A 23,861-nucleotide genomic window follows, 5' to 3' on the forward strand; every position below is an offset into this window, starting at 1 on the left:
GACCTCAACTTAGCCCTGTTCCTCAGCTTCAGGAGTGAACGCAATTGAGGGGTAAGGGGTTGACGGTGGTAATAAAACACTGTGCTTTTTTCTCTGCTTTATCTTTGCTTCATACGTTTGTCAAGCCACCCTAGACCCTCCTCTAGCAGCTCCAAGCCCCTTTTGTTTCTTGTCACTTCTGTTTAAGCCTTTGCCTTAGGCACCAGTTAGTGAAGTGATTATCTTAAACTTGCCGTTGTCAGTGTTTTGGAGAATGCCTTGCATTTTGACCAAACTGATGAGGGAATTGTTAAGTTAAAGGTGAACTCTGCATGACCAAGGTATCAGAACAGCTTGAAGACTGCCATTTTATTTGTTTGTTTTTTTGTTTGTTTGCTTGTTTGTTTGAGACAGAGTCTCACTCTGTTGCCCAGGCTAGAGTGCAGCGATCTAGGCTCACTGCAACCTCCACCTCCAGGGTTCAGGCCATTCTCCTGCCTCAGCCTCCCGAGCAGCTGGGACTGCAGGCATACGCCACCACGCCCGGCTAATTTTTTTTTTGTATTTTTAGTAGAGATGGAGTTTCACCATGTTAGGCAGGATGGTCTCGATCTCCTGACCTCTTGATCCACCTGCCTCGGCCTCCCAAAACGCTGGGATTACAGGCGTGAGCCACCACGCCTGGCCTGAAGACTGCCATTTTAATGCACCTTTCACGAGGCTGTGCAACTCTATATTTAAACAGGTGGCCAGTTTTGTTTTTAAGTGACCATCCACATGGAGAAAATAATTCCAGGATTTCAATTTTGAAATAGTTGAAATTCTCCTCTTAGTGTTACCTCCTGTGTGTGTGAAATACAGCTGGTCACTTCTGCCTGTGGTGCTGACTCTCCACTCATGGACAGGGTACCATTTGAGATGTTTGGCAGAACATTCTGAGGAACTGGAAATGATGAAATCACTTTGAATTCAACAGTAGAATGATAGGCCATTTAATGCAGCCTTAATCTTCTGGCTCAGTTGGTGTGGTGTAATATTAGGCTTGCCTTCCACCTTCCAAATCCCTTGATAGTATAAACTAGCAAATTAAGACTTACCCTGAAAATGACTGCGTGCTACACTACAAGAGAGGTAGAATGCTCCAGGAGCAGCACAGATAGGGGTAGTAACATTTTGCCATCTGGCAAAGCCACTAGACCAGATGGATTCATTAATGACTTCTCTAAAGTATTTAATCAGACCTTACTGAAACACATGACTGGCATATTTAATTATCCTAAATTACCAGGACTTCTGCCAGATATAATCCTCAATGCTTGAGTCATACTCCTTGCTTAAAGAGAGGAGGAAAAAAGGATGAATAGCTCCAGAAAGCTGGGTTTCACATAGACCCCTCTCATTAGTGAAACTTCTCATTAGCAAATTGTTGTGTTACAGTCTTAGGCAGTATTTCTTCTTTTTCAGAGAATGCACTGTAAGACTAGCCATGCTGATCAAATTCTTTTATCAGTAGCAATTATACTGATGAGAACATCTGGGGGTTGATAAATCTGATACAGCCATCAGACAGCCCTTCCCACTTCCTGCCTGTGGAAGGCTTCTAAACCAACAGATGCCTTCTTGTGTAAGTTAATCAGTTTATATTTCTCCAGGATCACTTTTGTTTTAATCTTTATATTTGTATCAGAACAATGGAGATACAAAATTACAGAAAGCATTATAATGTAAATTTGCCCCTGCCCTGCTCTTTCCTATCTGCAATCTACTTTTCAAAGGAACACTTCTAATTTTCATGACTGTTCTCTCTGGTGGTTACTTCCACATCTCAAAACAGTATGATTAATGGCTATTTCTTATTTTCTTTAGACATGTTGATTTCCTTTTAAGATACTTGAGGATGTAGCTTAGGTATACCATTCTTACATCACTTTCCTTCTCCTCCCTGAGGGTTATTTTATTTTTTATTCCCTTAATATTTACCTTTATAGCCTTAGGTTATATTTTCATACCTTTTATTTTTGGGGTTGTGAACTAGAAACAGTGTCTCTTGGCAACTAACATATGATGAAGGTATTAGTGACTTGAGTATTCCACTGAATGCTCCAGGGCTCTTTCACTCAATGTAATATTTTTGAGATTAATCCATGCTGTGGATGTCACTAGTTCCATTTCTGTTTATGGCTGAGAACAATGCCATTGCATGAATAGATGATAATATATCCATTCACTTGTTGGACATGTGACCTATTTCCAATTTCTGGCTCTTATAAATCTATAAAGACTTGTATGCAAGTCTTTGTTTAGACATTTCCTTTTTGTTTCTCTTGGATAAATTCCAAAGAGTGGAATTGCCAGATCATAATGGTAAGCATTATAAGCAACTGCCAAAAGACTTTCCAAAGTGATTTATCATTTTACATTTCCTGTTAGCAATATATATGCATTGGAGTTGCTCTGTGTCTTCAGCAACACTTGGTATTATCAGTCTTTTTAATTTTAGTTGTCCTTGACAATGTTCAGGCCTTTTAGCCATATTTTAAATTGAGTTGTGTTCTTATTAAATTGTAAGCATTTTTATATATTCTGGGTAGAAGTTTCAGTGATTTTGTTGTTTTTTTCTTTTCATTCTCCTAGTCTGTGGTTTGCCTTTTCATTTTCCTAATAGTGTCTATCAAAAACCAGAAGTTTTTATTTTTTAAGTCCAATTTATCCTTTGTTTAATGGTTCATGTTTGTTTGTTCTCTAAGAGACCATTATCTTTCAAAGATCACAAAGATTTTCTTATTTTTTTTTCTATCAATGACGTGGTTTAGCTCTTAAATTTGAGGTTTTTTTGTATATAGTAGAAGGGAAGAGTAAGGTTCACTTCTTTCCATATGGATACCTAGTTGTTCCAGCACTATCTGTTGAAAAACAATCCTTTCTCCCGATGAGTTATCTTAACACTTTTGCTGGAAACGAGTTGATCATGTAAGTGTGGGTCTGTATATGGATTCAATTCCATACCATTGATTTGTATGTCTATCCTTATAGCAATATTATGTCTTAATTCTAATTCCTTTTTATAAAGACTTTAAGCAGAACTTCTACTTTTATTAACTTTTTTTCTGACATATCCATGTATGTATATATGTGCGTATGTGTATATATACATGTAGTATATATGTGTATATTTTTCCCAGTAGTTGAGACCAGGTTCTCTTACTGTCCAGTCATGACTGGATTAAACTTCTAAACTGTTTTTCTTGCTTTAGATCTTTTCTTGTTAGGGAAGCATCTTCAAATAACTGATCTTATCCATTCTCAATGGTTTTTATCAGTTTAAATCTCAGAGGATAGTCTTATTTTTAAATTCAAAGAGAGTTCACTATAGCTCTCTATGTACATGAGTTTCTCTGACTTAGAATGTCTATTCCTGGCCGGGCACGGTGGCTCATGCTTGTAATCCCAGCACTTTGGGAGGCTGAGGTGGGTGGATCACCTGAGGTCAGGTGTTCGAGACCAGCCTGGCCAACATAGCGAAACCCTGTCTCTATTAAAAATACAAAAAATAGCTGGGCGTGGTAGCATGTGCCTGTAGTCCCAACTACTCGGGAGGCTGAGGCAGGAGAATCACTTGAACCTGGGAAGTGGAGGTTGCAGTGAGCCAAGATCACGCTATTGCACTCCAGCCTGGGCAACAAGAGTGAAACTCTGTCTCCAAAAAAAAAAAAAAGAATGTCCGTTCCTAGGGGTGAGGGGTAGGTTTCATGTGGGTCCATCACATGGCAGTTAATTAATAACAATACACCTATATAGTGGTATGTTTTAAGTGCTACTGTTTTAATCACTGCTTTAGGATTTATTAAGTCCTCATAATACCCACTTTCTTTGAGGTAGGTACTGTTATTATTCCCATTCTTATGGATGAGAAACTGGAGCACAGAGAGGTTGAGTAATTTGCTGAAGGTGATATATGGGAAACGGTTCTTTCCCAGTAAGTAGAGGAGACAGGTTTCAGTGATGCACTTGTCACTGAACAAACAGCTCTCCAGGAGAAAAAAATGTATGCATATGCGTTAATAAACTTATACACTTTACTGATATAAATAATATATAATGCACAACTTGCAAATAATAAAATGTCATACTTTTTATTCCACACAGCCAATCAATTCTGATAGAATGCTTTCATTGTTTTTTGTTTTGTTTTGTTTTTTTTTTACTCTTTTTCTAAACCCTGTATCTGTGGTCAGTCTATGGTTGCAGTTTAACCATGACTTGACAAAATCAAATGAGGAATAAATTCTTGATTACCATCTGGTTCAGCAAGGAAGTTGTTCACATCATTGGCAAATGATTAAGGTTCCAATATGTATGTTTTACATTTTCCTTATTAATGTAAATAAAGCTATCAGCCAACATTTGTGTTGGAACTACACTTGTTGGTCAATGATGTGAGAGAATATTGAGAATGTTTTCTCAATTTTTTGTATTTACAATGTAACAGCTACAGAGTGACACACTTTTATGCTTATTCTGCATTATCAACATTGTATCCTATCTCTTTAGACAATCAACAAAACAATAAATTAAGCCCTGATTTGTAGCACTTACTGATTTCCGTGATGTAATCCACTATGGCTGACTTCAAGCCACCAATGTGACATCATTGAAAATGGAGTTGGGAAGAGGTATGTAGTAATATACCATCTATGGTATTTCTACCATATGGATAGGATAGCAATAAATAACTTTACGACTATAGAGAACAATGAAATGTAGTAAAATAATTACCAAGTGATGAGCTTTCAGTATGTATTACCTTTGCTTTTAATATAATTTATGTAATTGTAAATCTATATAATATCTAACAGTGGCTGTGATTAACTGGTTTACAAAGTTGCTCAAACTTAATCAAGTTTTGGTAGCCAGTCTAAGCTGGCTCCAACCATGCCACTGTATGGCATGTTTTCAACCATTCTTTTATACGAAGGTATTGCTGGAATATAGTTTCCTACCAGTAAGTATAGCATACAATTATGGCAAGGTATTATGTTTCTTTATGTTACTATATCACATTCTCATGAGATGCACCACTCATCAAGCTTGTTAAAGTCCAGTTTTAGGGCCCCCTGCTCGACCATGGATTATACGGATTCTGTGGGGTTCACATAATTCAGGAAAATGGCAGTGGAGTTTGGTGGTTTGTCCATGTTGCTGTCGTTCCTGTTTGTGCTGCCCAAGCCCACCTCCTGGAAGACAGGGCCCTCTCTGTGGTGTCGAGATCACAGTTGTGGTGGGGTACTCAAGTACTAAGCGCATCTCTTGGGACCGGGACTGGAATGCAGCCATCCCCATCTGAGGTTCCACTATTTCCAGGCCACTGTGTTCAAATCAGGCCTGCTTTTGCCTTTTCTGCCTTGCAGATGAACATCCACTGAGGTTGGGTCACTCACCCTTCAATCCCCAAAACAGCAACCTCCCCTTCTGTCCTCAGACAATCCAACCTAATTTTGATGTGCCTCTGCCTCTGACATTGGAAAGCTGCTCTCAAGGGTATCTTCAGGGGAGGGAGGGAGAAGGCTTTCATGCTTTCCTGGTGAGACCTTTTTTTTTAAAAAAAAAAAGAAAAAACATATAAATTATTACTGAGAACCGCTGAAGAAGCCTGGGCAAAAATGAAATGAGGCTTAAGAATTATGAATATTTTTTAAATACTGCACTTGGAACAAGTGCTCATAAAATTTTTTGCCTCAAAGAATCAAGAATGATTAGTATTGATTAGTGTTTTTTGTTGTTGTTTAATTTCATAAGCAAGGCTATTTCCTTCCATGACCCTTTTGATTCTCATCTCTTCTTTTACACAAGATGTTTGGAAATCTTCCTGATCTCATCTGACATCAGGAAGGACATGCTTTTCCCTCCTGGCATGCTAGAGAAAGAAATCAATTTCTTCTCCCAGATAGGTCGGTGAAAGTCCTTCTCTGCAGTGCTTTCTATTGCTATGGTAACAGAAGATGGGATTTCCCAACAGAACCAGGTTTATGTATTAAAAAACAGTTCTTTCAAAACTTGATCCCTTTTTTGTTGCCATATGTAAATTACAATAAATGCAATAAACTGAGTACCAAAGGAAAAAGAGTGACAGCAAACCTTTTTATGTAGGTGTGGAATGAGACTTGCATTGTATTGAGACTCTTAATGAAAGGATGTCAACTTTAAAAGTTTTAATATTGTGACAGTGTTGTCATAGCTAAAATAACTTGAAAAAGTTGCAAGTTTTCTTAGAAAAGCAGAGAATTAAATATACGGACTCTCAGTTGGCAGATAGACTTAAAATAGAGATAAGTAGTGTCCGTACATCCAGTCATAACATGGTAAAGAGGATGACAAGAAGCCCAAGGTAGAACAAGCATTTTGTGTGATGGTGGTACTCTCCGCTTCTGTGATTTCCTCTGTAGGAGAACACAACAGTTGGCCATTTCTCATGAGATCTTATAAAAAGCCTAGGAATTCAGGGGACAGGGTTCTTTCCATCACAGCCCCTTAATTGTATACAAAGACCTGACCTTTTAATCTGCTGGTTGACTAACAGTGTGGCTGGAGGGTGCCTTCAGAGGCTCAGAGAACTCAGAAAGGAGCAAAGAGCAATTTTGAGATAGGTGGAAAAGGATGGATTTGGTTTCATATGGGGAAAATTCAAACATAATACTCACCTGTCATTTAAAATGCTTCTGAACTAAAATTCCAAAGATATGTGGAATTTTATTTATTAAATAAATACTTAATAAATCTGTAACTCCACTATTATTGATACCTTATATTCTTGGCAAATCTAATGAGTAAAGTTTGTGAGCTTTTCTCCTTTTTTGAGGCTTAACATGTGCTTTTGAAATGACATGACAAATTTAAAAGAGAAGTAAATGTCATTTGGCTGTGCCCTGGATGACACATGGATGCCATTTGGCTGTGCCCTGGATGAGACATGCCACTCTGGTGAAAGGAGTGAAGTTTCTGGGAAGCTGATGGGAAAGGTAACAAATAGTAAAAGGAATAAAGGTGGTTCTCTGTTCTTGCTGTTCTTGACATGGACATAGATAAATGGTAACATTGTGAGTCACTCTAAGCAATCATGTTGCATCAAGCCAGTGAGGTGACATCAGAGACTGACTTATGAAAGGAGAAAAAGCTCACTTTCTTAATGTACCCAAATGGCAAAGGAAGACTGGAGAAAGGGCTGTAAAGAGGTGATTTAACAAACAGTGTGAAGGAACTTCTGGCAAGAAAAAAAAAAAATTGCAATGTGAACTTTTTAATAAATGTGATAAATTTATGGGCTTCAATATGAATGAAAAGAACAATAACCAAAGTAAAAATACTTTAAATCCAAAATGTGAGGTGTTTGGGATAGCGCTGCTGAGTAACTAAGGCTGGTAAGTTATTTGAAGACTTGTTGAAATCTGTTTATTCCATTCTCCCAACCCCTCATTCGAAGAACTGAAATAAGTCAGGAATTATGGGATTAGAGTAAGAACAACTGCCTGGAGCAGTGATTTATTATTTCCTTCTGGATGCTTCAGAATCTCAGGAATCTACCAAGTATCTCAAGGATTTTAAAACAGAAGCTGTGATCACAGCAAAAGAGTTCAATTTATGTCTCTTGAAGGTGTTTCTGGCCATCCAGGGGAAATATGCTCATTCTTTATTTTCTAGTCCCTGGGTGGAATCTGTTGCCTATAGCAGGGGGAGAGGCAATATGGCAGCCAAGATTATTGGCACCATTCATTCCCTCTTGAAGTATTTTGTTAATGCTTACTCTGCTGTATCATGTTCCACGAACTGTTTAGAGCGATGGAAGACAGCTCCTGCCCTCACGGAGCATACAATCTAGTCAATCATCATCTTCCCAGCCTTGAGGACTCCAGGTGTGATGCTAACCTGAGGAGTCTCCTTGGGTTCCCCACTAAAAATAGGATAGAGTTAGGCCATCTTTTCCCAGGATCGGGCTTATAGGCTTCAAACTTTACTATAACCAGGCTCTGTGAGTTACAAACCCAGTTGCCCACATAAAATCTTCTTTCAACTTGAACGTGCCCAAGCTCGTCCTTTAGTCTCAAACATCCTAAGCCTTTCCCCCCTCTGTTCTCGCCCCCAATAGCTCTTGACTCTTCTTCTTTATCCCTTCTACCCATGTCTTCCCTCACTATCTCTCCCTGGTCCCTAACTGACCACCCTGCCTATCCTAACAACCCTCACAGATCTGTCCTTGCCCCTGCATTTCATCACTGCTAGGGTTACCTTCCTCAACTATGAAACTGTTTATGCTGTGTCCTGCTCAAAATAGTCATTGGTACCCTAATTTCCTGGCCTGGCTAAGACAGCTTTCAAGAGCCGCCGCTGCCTGCCTGACCCATCTCATTTCCTGCCATTCTCTATAAGACTTAAACTGTGGAGGACATTGTCTTTTCTCATGAATCCCCTTTGCACCTTGTCTGTCATATGAACTCATGTCTTCCCTAATGTCCTAGACAGCTGGTCACTCCATCCTCTATCTTTCTCCATCCTCCATCTTTCTATGTTACTGTGTATATATATTGACATATTGTAATTATTTATTTACATGTCTCTTTCCTCTGAAAGTGGGCTCCTTGAAAGACAGCAGTGTGATTTCTGTTTATATATCTATGGTACTGTACCTCACATATCGTAGGTCCATAAGGACCTGTTGAATAAGTGAATGAGCTAAAATATACTGGTTTATCAACAAACAGGGTTTTCAGACTGCTTCCATCCACTCAGCTTAATGAGCAAACATGGCATGCCGTAATCTTGCAGTTTTCTGGGACATCTAGATACTTTGAAATAACAGGTGTGTCTCAACAAAATTGAGATTGGGAGGGTCCTTTCTTATTGATCATCTCTCACCAACTGAATGCCAAAGTGTTCTACAACCTTAAATAGTTACAAAGCTTCTAGCATTCACCTATTGTGAAAGCTACCCTTTATTATGGGTTTTTTGTATTACTTGCTTATGAAGATTCCTAAAGATATATTTTCCAGCGAGCACTTTTCAGATGTCCAACGTGCATTTAAAGTACGTATTTTGTTTTTGGAAGCCATATTATATTCACACAGATATGCTTATGTTGGTTATAGATATATAATGCCAATTACACAAATGATGAAATTTGTATTCATCATACTCTGTGCCAGGCACTCTGCTAAGTACTCTAGACTCACTGTATCATCTGTTTTCTGTATTACCTCTTTTTAGATGAGGAAACTGAGGCAAAAGATGAAGTAATTTGTCCAAAGAACCAGAGATAGCAAGGGCAGCCAACATACAAATCCAGTGTCTGATGTCAGAACGTATACTCTCATTAACATCACGCTAAAAACTGGAAGAAAAAAAAAAAAAGTCTACTTCTATTTACTGTGTAAGCAGATGCTGAAAATTGAAATGGGAAAATTTCTATTTCTGTTTATTATATAAGCATAAGTTTATACAATGAGCTAGTTTTCTATATAGGTAATGTGCTCTTGATTCCCAACATCTATTTTTTTTAGAAAGGCACAACATCTGTACACACTGAATTTAAAACATTAGGGTGATTTTTTTTTCCATCTAGGAAAAATACTTCTCAACGGCTACTGACTCCTTAAAATATCAGTTGGTATTTGATGAAGTTTCATTTTTATCAAACTACAGAGGAAAATTGTTATACAAACCACAATTGTAATTTGTAGTTTTTTGGTGTCACAGTGATCTATGTAAAATGGAAACTTTAACTTAAACTGTATAATCTATAGCAACAGACACAGAAACGGCACTTGACTCTGGGACCCCTTCATGCTTTGAAATCCTAATGAGGATAGTATCCGGCGCTTCTGCAAGCAGATTTAATTCTGAGAAGAGAACCTTTCCCTAGCAACAACATTAAAAAAAAAAATTAAAGTCAAAATGTAACTTGAAAACAAGTAATATTTTGAAAATCAATAATTAAATTTCACAACATAAAACAATTATAAAACTATACAGATGACTTTAAATTGAATAATTACAATCACAATAGCGCCTAATTTTCAAGGTAACCAGTGGGTAAGATGAAATGAGATTGTCAGACTGTGCTGAGCCTCTCTGCTAAAGTGAACATTTCAATTAGACAAAGTAATTAATGACTTTGGGGACAGTTCAGCCTCTTTCTCTTGAGATCACCTTGTTAGATAATTTAAATGAGAAACAGATTTGGATAAAAGGTGATCAGTGTTTTCTTCATTTGGAAGATGTGAAAAGAAACCTTTTTCTCTTTCAGCCTTGCCTTACATCCAGACAAAACTCTTGTTGCAACTGGCCAAGTCGGGAAGGAGCCATATATATGCATATGGGATTCCTATAATGTCCAGACTGTGTCTATTCTTAAAGATGTCCATACACATGGAGTTGCCTGCCTGGCTTTTGACTCAGATGGACAGGTGTGTATCTTTTTTTTTTTTTTTACTTGTTTTATTTAATGACTTCTCACAATTGACTTAAAACTATAATACCAATAGCCAGTAGACTCAAAAATCCATCAACCCTTGCTGGTTCTCCTGACACAGCCTCCTAGAATTTTTTACCTGTTTTTTCCTCTTTAAAGCTGTGGCACTAACACCAAGCTCTGGATAGGCCTTGGTATTGGTTCCCCTAATCCCACCATCTGGTTAAAAAGCCTCCATAAAAGAAATCATTAATTCATGCTGATCAGGTTCACCATAGCCCAGTAATTCTACTTTGTTGTCTGTTGTTAGCTTCCTATTTGGAGTAAGGGCTGGACCAAGCCTTATTCACAGACCTCAAGCCCTGAGCATGTCTGTAGTACTTCTTGATTTCAAAAGATGACATCACGTCCTAATAATCCACTGAGAAGATTATCCTTGACTCTTTACCTTGATGTCATTTCTAGCTTCTTCTCCCTGTCCTCTCCCAATTCAATCTATCATCAATTCCTGGGTATTCGTGTTTCTTTACAATAACTGACATTCTCTCCTTTCCATTCTCTCTGCCACTGTCCTGTAAGTGCTAATAAGTCAATGTCATGTCTGACTTAGTTTAACCTCTTAGTCTCCTCACAGGCAATTTCTTGCTAATGCATTTCATCAACTGAAAACGGTGTCAAAGCGTTTAAAACCAATGAGAGCTTGGAGTACCCAGTGGATAAAGTCCACACTTTGTTAAGTGGGCATTCTGTTTTAGCCAACTTTTCTAGACTTTTATCCATTGTGCCCTTGTCGAATTGAACAAATCTGCAAGACTCCTGTACCAGACCTTGCACGTTTGTACCTCTGGGCCCTTCCTCAGTCTGTCCTGTCCACCTAAAGTGTCCTGCTCACCCTTTTGCCCATTGAAGTGATTCAGTCTCCAAAGGTTTTTACAAAGCCTGGCCAATCCCTCCCAACAACATTTTCTCTTCTTCCTTTGACCTACAGCAATACTTGGCAGAAAAGATAGGTTGATATGTTCTAGAAAAAGTAAAAACAGGGGTCACTGCTGGCTCTGGCTGCATTCATCTCCTCACTGAGGCCGGGCCTCTTCTCCCCATTTTCTCAACCGCCTCCGTTTCCTGTGCCACCCTTCCTCTCTCTCTCTCACCCTCCGTGTTTCTGCCTGTTAATTCCTTCAGTCTAATTTTTGACAAATTTCAGAGTTAAATCTGTAAGTTGGTGCCATGCAAAGATCTGTGAAATTATTCATAGAGGCTTAACTGAAAGTCTGTGGGAAATTCAGTGGATTATAGGAGTTGACCTGGTTTGAGTCACTTTTGAAAAACAATTAGCATTTACTTGCTGTTTTCTGCTATTTTAAGAAAGCATCAATCACTAGTCATTTTTCTTTCTAGAACTAGATTCACTACATATGTAGACCCCTGGAATTATATGTTCTTTATTTTACTCCTCTGTAATCTCATCCAGTTAGTTTAATGCATACATTCTCTTGTATGTCTACATAAAGAGACAATAGCTGGATGCCAGTATTTGTTCAGGCTTGCAGTTACATTGGCTTCCTAAATAAACTGAAGTGGGTCAGAATCCATATGCATGTACAAGTATAAATGTATGCTTATGTGTGTACTGGTGTGCACCTTCTCTAATCTGATTTTGTTATTCAAGCAAGCATTCTTTATCAATTTGTTCTGAAATATCACAAGAAAATGTAATGCAGCAAAGGGAAATCCAGCTTTAACTTAGTTTTTGTCCATGTTAATTTATGTTAGAATCCTAACTATTTTCCTTTAGATTTCATTTTGAAGGATGGTGGTGGGGGTGGATTGCATGGTACTTAACTGTCAGGTGAGAGAAATAACCTCTTGTATGTTAGCCATGATGGATTTCGTGGCTTGTTGATGACTATTGCTTCAGGTCCGCCTTACTCCCTGGACAGAGTTAACTGGAATCGAATGATACTTAGAAATGACAAATGGCCCATCACCTCACAATCGACCAAAGGCAGTAGAAATGCTTTTCAGGTAGCTATGGAACCTGTCACTACAGATAACAAAATAGGTTTCTTTCAGCTTTTTCTCAATCAAGAAATGTGGGTTTTACTTCAGTGCCCCTATTTGTGTTAACTGGTTTTCTTCTCTTAAAAAGAATAAGCTGAATGGAATTCATCCATTCAGGTTTTCTTATGAATAAAAATACAACCACATCTTATTTCCATTGCTGAAACCCTCAATTAAAAAATTACAGCAAAGACATTTTTTAAGGACACATTAAAAAAAAAAAAACCCAGTGATGTGTGTTACATTAAAAATTCCTACTGGAAGCCAGGTTTAGTGAAGAAACCTGAAGAATCCCTGCATAACAGCACATGTATACATTTAGCCATGTGTGGCTGGCTGTTTCATCCACACTGAGTGTGCACATACGCAGACATACTCTCGAATGTACTCAGTACGTACATGCTCTTATACTTGGGGAATACCATATGTTTAAAACCTCTTTAATTTACGTTACTTCACTTGACCCATACAACAACCCAACAAAGTAGAAGGAATGAATATTTTCTATACCCATTGTACCAATGAGACAACTGAGATTTAAGGAGGTTCATTTTGCAAGGTCTTACGTCTGGCTACTTAAAAGTGAAAAGAAAAGCCAAATCTACTTACAGTTCAGACTTCTTACACAATGCTGTCTCTTTACAAGTGATATCCTGCAAGAAACTCTGATTTTGGTATGACTGTTGCCTGTTTTTCACACTTTCGGTTTTGTATATAATCATATGTGTTGAATTTTATTTTTCCTTTAAGGACAGGTTCTGACCTGAACCCAAGGAATTTAGGCTGGGAGGTGAAGTACCAGATTGCTTCTACTTAGATTATATTATCTTTTAGTCACCTTAAATGTTTGTAAAATTATAGAAAACTAAAAATTAATGTTCATTTATTCTATTCGTCAAACCCTTAAATTTTAGCAGTTTGAAGCTTTTAGACTATAGAATCCTGGGTTCTATTAAATCTCACATTAAGATTTTACCTAAAAATTTTAAGTTAAAAATTCCAAATACTGCCTTCAAGTTCTGTTTCTGTAGTTTTTATTGACTTATCAGAGGTTTCCTGAGAGTTTACCTGTATGTTTCTTACACTTAAAAGGATAAAGGAGCTGTAGCTCTTAGGTTTCTGAAATTTCAGCATATGCTAATGGAGAGTCATCTATTGAGATATTTTTAGTTTTGGGTTTAAGATGGGTTTTGAGAAATCGGTTTGTTATAAGAAATTCAATGCCTAACCCATAGTAATCAGTAACTATTTCTCAAGTGTCAATAAATTTTCCCATCACTTTTAGGTACTAAATTATTGTTCTTATTCTTAGCGTTTAGCCTCTGTGGGGTTGGATGCCAAAAACACAGTCTGCATTTGGGACTGGAGGAAGGGAAAACTTCTGGCCTCAGCCACTGGCCATTCTGACCGGGTAAGAACTTGCTGGATCAAGCTATGCAGATTTCAGAACTGGGGGGGACCTGTGATATTGCTTCTCAGACTTCTAATGTTTTTAAAAGTTAATTTTTCAAGTATACATTTTTCCTATTAAACTTATAAGCATCTTCTTTTTTCATGATTAACAGCTAACTGTGTTAATGTGCTTCTGGTGATCAAGTACTTTATATGGATTGTTACTGCTTTTCTTTTTTTTTTTTTTTTTTTTTTTTTTTTTGAGACGGAGTCTCGCTCTGTCACCCAGGCTGGAGTGCAGTGGCCAGATCTCGGCTCACTGCAAGCTCCGCCTCCCGGGTTCACGCCATTCTCCTGCCTCAGCCTCCGGAGTAGCTGGGACTACAGGCGCCCGCCACCTTGCCCGGCTAGTTTTTTGTATTTTTTAGTAGAGACGGGGTTTCACCGTGTTAGCCAGGATGGTCTCGATCTCCTGACCTCGTGATCCGCCCGTCTCGGCCTCCCAAAGTGCTGGGATTACAGGCTTGAGCCACCGCGCCCGGCCTGTTACTGCTTTTCATAGGCAAAGCAAATTTTTGATGCTGGCATTTTACTACTTTATGAAATCAAAATGGAATTGAATTTGAAATTATGTATAGTTTAGACGTATTCATTTAGAAATGGAAATAGCTGTTAGAAAATAGTCACAAAATATGATTACAGGGGTACACATTTTAATTTTGAATGAGTGTAATGACAGCTTTGTGATTCTTTGTTGTATTTGAGAACATTGAATGTGGCCTGCTTATTCCTATTGAAGTCAGTGTGATCAGAAATAATTCCATGTAGTCTTAGGCAATGAAGTGGGTTTATACATATAACTGGTCAGAAATCTAATTTGCCAGTGTCTTGCATGATTAAAATAATTTGACTCCTTTATTATCTTGGGTTCTCTAGTTTAAACAATGAATTTGTGTGACTGTCTTACTTGAATTTCTCGGTGTTTTGTATTTCTGCACAATGTAAGTGTTCATGTGGAACAGGCTGTCCAATCTTTTGGCTTCCCTGGGCCGCAGTGGAAGAACTGTCTTGGGTCACACATAAACACCAACACTAATGATAGCTGATGAGCTAAAAATCAAATAATCTCATAATATCTTAAGAAAGTTTACAAATTTGTGTTGGGCTGCATTCACAGCCATTCTGGGCTGTGGGTTGGACAAGCTTGATGTAGAATCAGGCTCTAATTAAACATGAAATTCACTGTCTCTTGCTTAGAAGGAACTCCTAAAAAAAATTTTAAGTACGAATGGCACATTCATCTATGGAGGTTTGTAGTTGTAAGGAGACCCCACAGATGTTGCAAATTCTACTCCAGGATCAAGTCTTCAGAAAGCTCAGGAGTGACCAACAATAGAACCTCATACTGGGAGAGGCCTGGTACTCCACTGGTCCAGTGGTTCCCAATCCTAGCTACACATAGAATCCCCTGGGGAGACTTCACAGCTTATATATATATATATATATACTCGTATGTAATATTTTATCTGAGTTATGCTGCATTTACTACTTCTATTTCTGAATCATTTTATATAGTCTGACCTGGACTAGTATACTGTCTATCTATCTTATCACCTTGGAAAAAGTAGAAAACCTAAAGTTACAAACAGTTTAAACCAGTAAAATCTCCTTACTTAGAAATAGCCTAATGTAATCACTTTGGCTTGTATAGAAAGAACTTTTATTGTTAAATTCTTACTGTTAGGCTAAATTTGGCCTCAGCTGCCCTCCATATGGTAAGTCTCTACAAAATCAACTGCAACCTAGCTTGGTAAGTAACCAGACTGAAAATTTAGGTGTATGCTTCTGTAACAAATAGCTGAATGGCAGCCAGCTTCAGCCAATGGCAGGCTGCCACCTGTTCAGACCATGCCCAAATAAAGCAAATTCGGAGCTGAAACTAGGAAAGCTGTTTCTGTACCTCAGTTCATTTTTCCCAGGATGCATATACCTAGTGCTGAGTCTGTAATCTTAGGATGTTTTAATGAAATGCTTTATTTGGAACACTGTTCCCCCAGACCCCATAATCTGTGTCACACATAATTTTGCTCTTTATTACTGATACCAGTATGAATTATTTACTGCTTGTGGCTAACTTCAAGATTATCTTCAAGATTATTTTAGTGGCACTAAAATACTTAATCCATTACATTTATATAATGAATGTTTTATACCCTGCAAAATGACTTGATATACTTTATCTTCATTGACCTTAACAAAACTTGAGGTGGTATAATCCACTGTAGAGAAGATGAGGTTAAGGTTAGAGGTGCTCAGACTTACCTGAGCTTGGATGGCTGAAATGGATACTTGGACCAAATACTTTTTCTTCAGTGCTCTTTCCGGGGACCCTAATTGCTCCTTTATATGTGATGAGCAGTTAGTGGTCTAGGTTATTTCTCTGGTCTACACTTTGTCCCTGACAAGTAGTCCTTCCCTTTCTATCAGCGTGTCATGGAATGTGGTCCATGGATCCACCTCTGTCAGAATCTCCTGGAGTCTGTTTAAAGATTTGGGTATCTGGACCCACTAAATGACTAAATTCCAGACCCACTAAATGACAGCATCTCAAATGGGCTCTGGAAATACCTGTTTTAAGCAATTGCTATGGGCGATTTGATTCTCAGGATTGACGGTCTTTTCCTTCTTGTCTCTGAAATGGAAATAGAACTACCTGCAAACTGTCTGGTAGCTCTTGTTAAAGAATGACAAATAGTAGTAGCAGATATATTTTCAGTTCATCGTATAATTGAAAATATAATAGTATTTGGGTCAGATTAAAATGATAGCCCGAGGGACTGTTTAAGTTAGTGTCAGATAAATGCCTCTGCCTTATGTTTAGGAATATTAACTTCTGTGATTGCTAGAGACTATTGGCCACATTAAATTGTAGTTAACTATTGAATATTTTCCTGGTTAAAAATAAGTATTTAAAAATTCTTTAAATTTCTATTGAAAAGCTATCTCCAAAGTGTTAGCATTATGGAGAGCTATTGAAAAATTTGATCAAAAATTGATCCTAAATTGTCCATTTGTTTATCCCAAAATATGACACCAGTTTGTTTTAAATAATTATGGTAAGTTCTCTCTCTACTCAGGCTTTAAGGTAAGTAGACATGAGGTGATAACATGTATGTTAGTTCCTGACTCATTCCAAGCCAAATCTTCCATTTTTATCCTGTGCAGGTAACATTGTGTTCTAAATGTTAGGGTAGAGTCTTGGCAATTGGACTAGTATTTGGAAAAGGCAAAAACATAACAAATGACCAACATGGCAACTTTTAATGTTTTGAACAGATTTTTGATATTTCCTGGGATCCATATCAGCCAAACAGAGTGGTTAGCTGTGGAGTAAAACATATAAAGGTAAAGTTTTTTGTTTTTCGTTTTTTAATTTTGGTACCTTGAGTGCAAATAATTTTAGGTGTTTATGTAGATAATTTGATGTTGAGAGACTGCTTGACTTTTACCCTTTTTTTCTTCAATATAGAGCCCTCTTACCTGTTTCTCTGCTCCTGAAGCAAACTAACATCAGCTGATAGGGCTCTCTCTTAGAAATGCAAAGTAATGACAATCAAGTGAAGTGCTCAGCAGGCAGCTGAAAAGGAAATTTTATGTAAATTAAATATCGAACTGAAGACTAATAATACTTGTGGGATTGCATGTTTTAAAACAGTGCTGATTTTAATGTTGTGAAGTAAGTTTTTCCATTATAATGAATATTTACACATTTGCATGTCAACACTTTGACATGTTACATTCCCTTAAAAGAAAGGTGTCATGTTGCACTCTACAAGGAAATAGAGGAATTCACAGTACAAAGCTATCTGGACCATTGGTTTTTAAACGCCCCAATCTTCCTCTAGACTACTCTCTCATCTGGGTAGGCCCACATTTGCTTCTTATTATTTTGTTCACAAGTAGCAAAATTAACTGCATCAACATGCTTTGCTCTGACATAGCAAAAATTTCTCCTGACCCCTGGGATATGGCCCAGGATCTTCTTTCTCTATAGGATTGTAAATAATAGAAGTTAAAGTCCACGAACAAGAGTATAAGGATTACCTTCTTGCATAGAGCATGCATGGATTCTGTACAAAAATGGTACATTTCTGTATGAATGAAGATTTTCCTCTAACCAACCCCTCCTATTTTGCAGTTCTTTTAGTCTAGTTTTTCACGATCTTTCCCATTATTCTTACTTGGTTAGAAAGGGACAGATGATAAAATACTCAAAGAAGTGTAACAAATACGGAAGACTTACCTAAAGAATGTTACAAAACTCTGCAGAGGAATGTAAAACAATACTTGAATAAATGAAGTGATAATGTTGATTCTGGACATGTCTAAAATTTACAAATGTATCATTTATCTCCAAATTTATATTTGGTAGAAATGCAGTTAAAATCCCTGTTACTTCTGTTTTTACCTGACAGAATTTCCCTTTAAATTATCCTAAATTAATCTGGGAGCATAAAATAATGACAATAACTATGAACTTCGGGATAAAAAAAGAATCATGAAGAGGATATGTACCACTATTTACTAAAGCATAGTAGACTTTAATTTAAATGGTATAAGACTTGGATAAAAAGAAGTAATGCTGAAAAATAGACCTTAATATGTATGACAACTTAGAGTATAATAGCATCTCTAATTGGTAGGCACAAACTTATCAGTTTTTTGGATAAAGCTAATACTTCATACTATACACTAAAACAAAGTCTTTATGGATTAAAGAGGTAAGTTTCAAAACCTTTAAAATAACTAGAGGAATATATAGACAAATGTTTAACTGCTCAAATTGGAGAAAGATTTTTTAAAATGTAAAAGCAAAGACATCATAAGGGATAATACTGATGCAACTGTAGAAATATTAAAACATTCTGTATAATTCCTTGTTTCCACAAAAAGAGGGAAACTGCAAACTAGCAAAAGTATAAGCAGCACACAAAGTAGATAACTGGGTTGTTCTGAAAATGCAAAGACCTCTTGCAAATCTGTAGAATGGACAAAGAACATGGAAAACTGACAAAAATAGAAACACTGTTGGCCAATAGACTTATGAAAACGTTTAAATCTCATTAATAATTAAGGAACACAAATTTAAAAATAACAAAACATTTTAAATATATCAAATTTATGACTAAAAGTACCCTATCTTGGCAAGGATTCCGTGAATGAGCACTCTTAAACCTTGCTGGTAGAGAGGGGTAAGCTGATAATGGTCTTTTGGTCCAGAAATTTGGAAATATTTATCCTTAGAAATGTCAATTATCGTTGATCCAGTAATTTAATATCTTAGAATCTGTCCCAAGCAAATTGTTCTAAGTGTGAACCAAGAGCTGACTCATTGCTGAGTAACTGATCAATAGCAAATAACCAAATAGAAGATCTGAAATAAACCAAACAGAAGATCTGAAACCACTTAAGTGTCTCTAGGAAGTTGAATAAAATGTTACATCCATATGATGAAACACTGTACAATCGTTATGTTTTAGATGATTCATTATATTGGGAAATATTCAAAATCTATTATGTGGGGAAGTTCACAGTTGACTTTGTGGGGGGGTGATGGTGGGATTAGATTTGTGGCTTTTTCTTTAAAAACATTTTTATGTAGGAAGTACATTAGAAGGACATCTCCAAATGTTAAACAGTATCTCTGGGTAGTGGGTTGATGGATAATTTTTCCCTTGTATACTTCATTGTAAAATTATTTTACAATAATATATATTCCAAAATAAGAAATTTAAAAATGGAGAACAAAAATTTCAGAGGTTCCACTACTCAAAAGTGTAAGATATTCCACAACACTTTAGAGCTTCATAAACATTTAATAATCCTGTACCAAGCCCTGATGTGTATATTTTTAATCTAGGAAAACGTCAGCTGAAATCTAGGTACTTTGCTTTGTTAGCAGCAGCTGAAGGCTCCTTCTATGCTTGGTACAGCACACCTGAAAGACCAAAATCTCATTCAGTTTTATATTTGAGTTGGTACTAGATGAAAGAACAAAAACAGACCCTACTTTCAATTTGCTTGAAGTTCAGCCATTAAAACATTAAGACAGACCGTTTTGGAAGAAAGGTAAAATCAAAGCCCTCTATCGATAAAGATGAGATCCCAGCTGGCTTTAGAAGCACGTTGTCAGGATGGAGATGCTGCTTAGGCTGAGCCTCGGTGCGTGTGTGAGTTTGGTAGGAAGGATTGGGAGGCAGAACTAGGGGAGGGGTTGCACTTCTGTCAGGAGTTAAGAGAGGCATTGGTCACCCATGGAAGCGTGGGACTGGGGAGCTGGGATGGCCCATGGCTCGTGATATGTTCCAAGATTACCAATGTTTTCATCACCAAAGAACCTATTCCATAGTTTTCTTAGGGAACAAATATTTTGAAGATGGTGGCCACAAAATAAACTAGCCATTGAATCATAGTTTCCTTAGCAATGTTTTATCAGTCAAAGATGTGTTATCTGCCAACATGAGTTTCTGATCAGACTAAAATACGAAAATTGTTTCAGCCATGAGTAAAAAAACATGTGAGTTCATGATGATCCTGATTTCTGTTAGGCTGTGGGGGGTTTCTGGAAATTTGGGACCCTAACCTGGGAGCCATCGTCCATCCTGTACTCAGCGCTGAAGAAACCCAGGACCCTAGAGGGTTAGGTGGGAATTTGACTTCGATTCGTAACTGTTTCCCTCTACTTGACTCTGGGCAACCGTTTAATCTCCCTGAGGCTGAATTAATATTGATTCATTCTATCTCAGAGAGAGGTCACTACTTCCTGAATTTAAGATAATTACATTAAACAGTATGAAACCCAGTAGGGGCACAATAATGTTAATTTCTTTCCCCATTTCCTAGAATCACAAAAATGATGGCAGAGGTGAGATTAAAGCTCAGCCTCTGACTCATAGAGCTCTTTCCACTGAGAAATTTCTTTAGTGAACTACCTTGCCTTAACTTTTTTCAAAAAGAAAACCCCGCATTTTTTGGGTTCTAACTAGATTTGCTGCTTAATTGATAGAATTCTCCTGATTCCTTCCTATCTCTTTCTATCCTTGGTTAACTCTAACTTTTAAATCGGTAAATTCTAAAAGCAGAAAAGCTGAGACAAGATTCTGAAACTTTATTTGAAAACAAGAGCTACTTACCCTGTTTAAATTTAATCGTCTTAGCAGAACTTGGATATTTTTTCTAAGCAAATACAAGCATTTTTACCTCAAAGAATCTGGAATGTCTACCTAGCAATATTTTATTAATTTTGTTTAGAAATATAACAAATTTAAGCAAACCTCAGCAAATTATTTTTCCTCTCTGTATTCTCTATATCCAATTACCAGGGTTCCTCCACTTTTCTTCCCAAAAAAACCTGCCTTAACATTGAATTATTCCAGTCATACATTGAGTGCAAAATCTTTGTACTTGAAGAAAATACTTTCATCTGAAATTTGTGTAGCTAGGGTGAAATCCTTTTCGGATTTGTAAATCCCCTATGTTTTGGCAAACAGGCAAATCGCAATTACATGAAACAAATGCTTGAAAAACAGTAACAGTTGAGCATCAGCCGCTTCATTGGTTTTATAGCAAATGAGCCTACCAGGTTTGTGGATACCGTTGAGCCGTCTCTAGTCAGACAGAAGGGACTTCAGGGACTACCTAGGGCTAGATGAACTCAAGGTACCTGCCAGCTGTAACAAAATTTGCATTGCAGTCTGTGGGTAGAGACAGGAGAAGATAAACAAGGTCTCCTCATTTGATGTGAATTTAATCATGCATTGCTACCCTAAACTGCCACTGTTTTTCATGTAGGAAATGCTTCTCAAAAAGAGATAATATTTCAGGTATTTGCCATTTTCTGCAGAAAATATCACAATTTTAGGGAATCATTTGACTATTTGGAATGTTTCATGTGGGCCTTATACCATCTGACCTGGTGACTTGTCAGTAAACTTTTATGTAGATCAAGTCTGAAGATAATGGGGTCTATTTTTTGTGACTGTCTAGAAATATTCAGATAACTCAGGCCGGGGGTGTACATCCAAAGTTAAAGGACAAAATAATTCCTTTAATCTTCATGAATGAGGAGGTGTAAAGAAAAAGGGAACTGTCTGCTGTAAGCATTGCCATGAACAGCAAGTTCTTAGGCATGTTGGTACAACCAGTAATCATTTATGTCTAATAGTTTGTTTGGGTTCAGAGTAACAGCTTAAATGTTTTCCAGAGCTTATACCTAACTAGCTTTTTCCTAGATGTCTTTATTCTTTATTTAAAAAAAAAAAAACTTTAGGCTGGGCACGGTGGCTCATGCCTGTAATCCCAGCATTTTGGGAAGCCGAGGCGGGTAGATAACGAGGTCAGGAGATGGAGACCATCCTGGCTAACATGGTGAAACCCCGTCTCTACTAAAAATACAAAAAATTAGCTGGGCGTGGTGGCAGGTGCCTGTAGTCCCAGCTACTCAGGAGGCTGAGGCAGGAGAATGGCGTGAACCCGGGAGACGGAGCTTGCAGTGAGCCGAGATCATGTCACTGGACTCCAGCCTGGGCGACAGAGCGAGACTCAGTTTCAAAAAAAAAAAAAAAAACTTTGTTACAGGTGTGTGCTACCACTCCAGTCTAATTATTTTTGTAGAGGTGGGGTTTTGCCACGTTGCCCAGGATTGTCTGTAACTCCTGGGCTCAAGTGATCTTTCTGCCTTGGCTTCCCAAAGTGCTGGTATTACAGGCATGAGCCTGCTTTATTCTTTCAACATATACTTTAACACCTTTTCATTAATAATACCCAAAGAAATGAGTTACCAGAGCTGATACCTTTTTCTGAGAAGATAATCCCATATTGGCCCTTCATTGTGTATCTGCCCTTCATTCTTGCCAAGGCATCCCTCTATTCCCCAACCTGCTGCCACGCACACACACAGCACAGCCCCCCACCCCCAGCTGCCTGAATCCTGGCCATCTTGGTGTTATAGCCATCCCAGAACCGTTTCCTCCAGTACCCAACTACCCTAAGAGGACCATGGTTTTTCCTCTCCTGCAGGTGTAAAATAGTGCGGTTGTTACTGATTTATTCTCACATTCCTGCCATGTGGTTTCATCTCATCCTGCTCTTGTGAATCCAGATGCAGTTTCTTCCTCACCGCTGATCCGAGTCCTCTTGTTCATTCTGTTTAATTCAACTTAGTTCTCTACCTTTGAATTTCCTTGCCACCTGGGCACAGTCTGAATATGCGATTTAAAATTACCTCATTGTTTCATTTGCCTCTGCATTGATTCAAAGTTGTCAAAGCAAAGATAAAGATTTCAATATTTTTTCTAACCCTATTAAACCTTTACCTTCGGTGAGCTACTTCTGTTTGTTTTCCCTGCCCTCCAGATGGAGATGACAACACTGTCTTCCTTAGCCTATTAAGGGTTTTGATAGGATCAAATAACTTAGCATATGCAAATAGCCTTTTTAAACCGAGGGGGGCCATATCAAGGACAATGAGGTTATTCTAGTTGATACATTAAAACTATGTTAAGGTTTTGAGAGGCCAAGTGGGGCTGATCACCTGAGGTCGGGAGTTCAAGACCAGCCTGATTAACATGGTGAAACCCCATCTCTACTAAAAATGCAAAAAGTAGCTGGGTGTGATGGCACATACCTGTAGTCCCAGCTAACTGGGAGGCCGAGGCAGGAGAATCACTTGAACCCAGGAGGCGGAGGTTGCAGTGAGCCGAGATCGGGCCACTGCACTCCAGCCTGGGCAGCAGAGTGAGACTCTGTCTCCCCCTGCCCCCAAAAAAACTATGTCAATGCAAAATATTTTGTGTCTGTATAACCATGGGAGTGTCCTTACTACCTTCTATAAAATTGCTGAAGTTTTGTGTATGGTCTTCTACACGATGGACACATTTTATACAACTAAAACTGAAAAGCCTAGTCAAT

General features: G+C 37.9%; 1 protein-coding gene across 2 annotated transcripts in view; it reads left to right on the forward strand.

Moving 5' to 3' along the window:
* The window catches only part of EML6 (echinoderm microtubule associated protein like 6), a 253,859-nt gene that overhangs the window by 83,582 nt on the left and 146,416 nt on the right, over positions 1-23,861 (forward strand). For both annotated transcript variants that reach the window (XM_025353931.1, XM_025353930.1), the window contains exons 2-4: positions 10,275-10,434; positions 13,813-13,911; positions 17,229-17,297. In XM_025353931.1, coding sequence (XP_025209716.1) covers positions 10,275-10,434; positions 13,813-13,911; positions 17,229-17,297 — 328 coding nt within the window. The remainder of the gene's footprint in view (positions 1-10,274; positions 10,435-13,812; positions 13,912-17,228; positions 17,298-23,861) is intronic.

Source organism: Theropithecus gelada, chromosome 13 (genome assembly GCF_003255815.1).
Source record: "Theropithecus gelada isolate Dixy chromosome 13, Tgel_1.0, whole genome shotgun sequence".
In the NCBI taxonomy this organism is placed as follows: domain Eukaryota; kingdom Metazoa; phylum Chordata; class Mammalia; order Primates; family Cercopithecidae; genus Theropithecus; species Theropithecus gelada.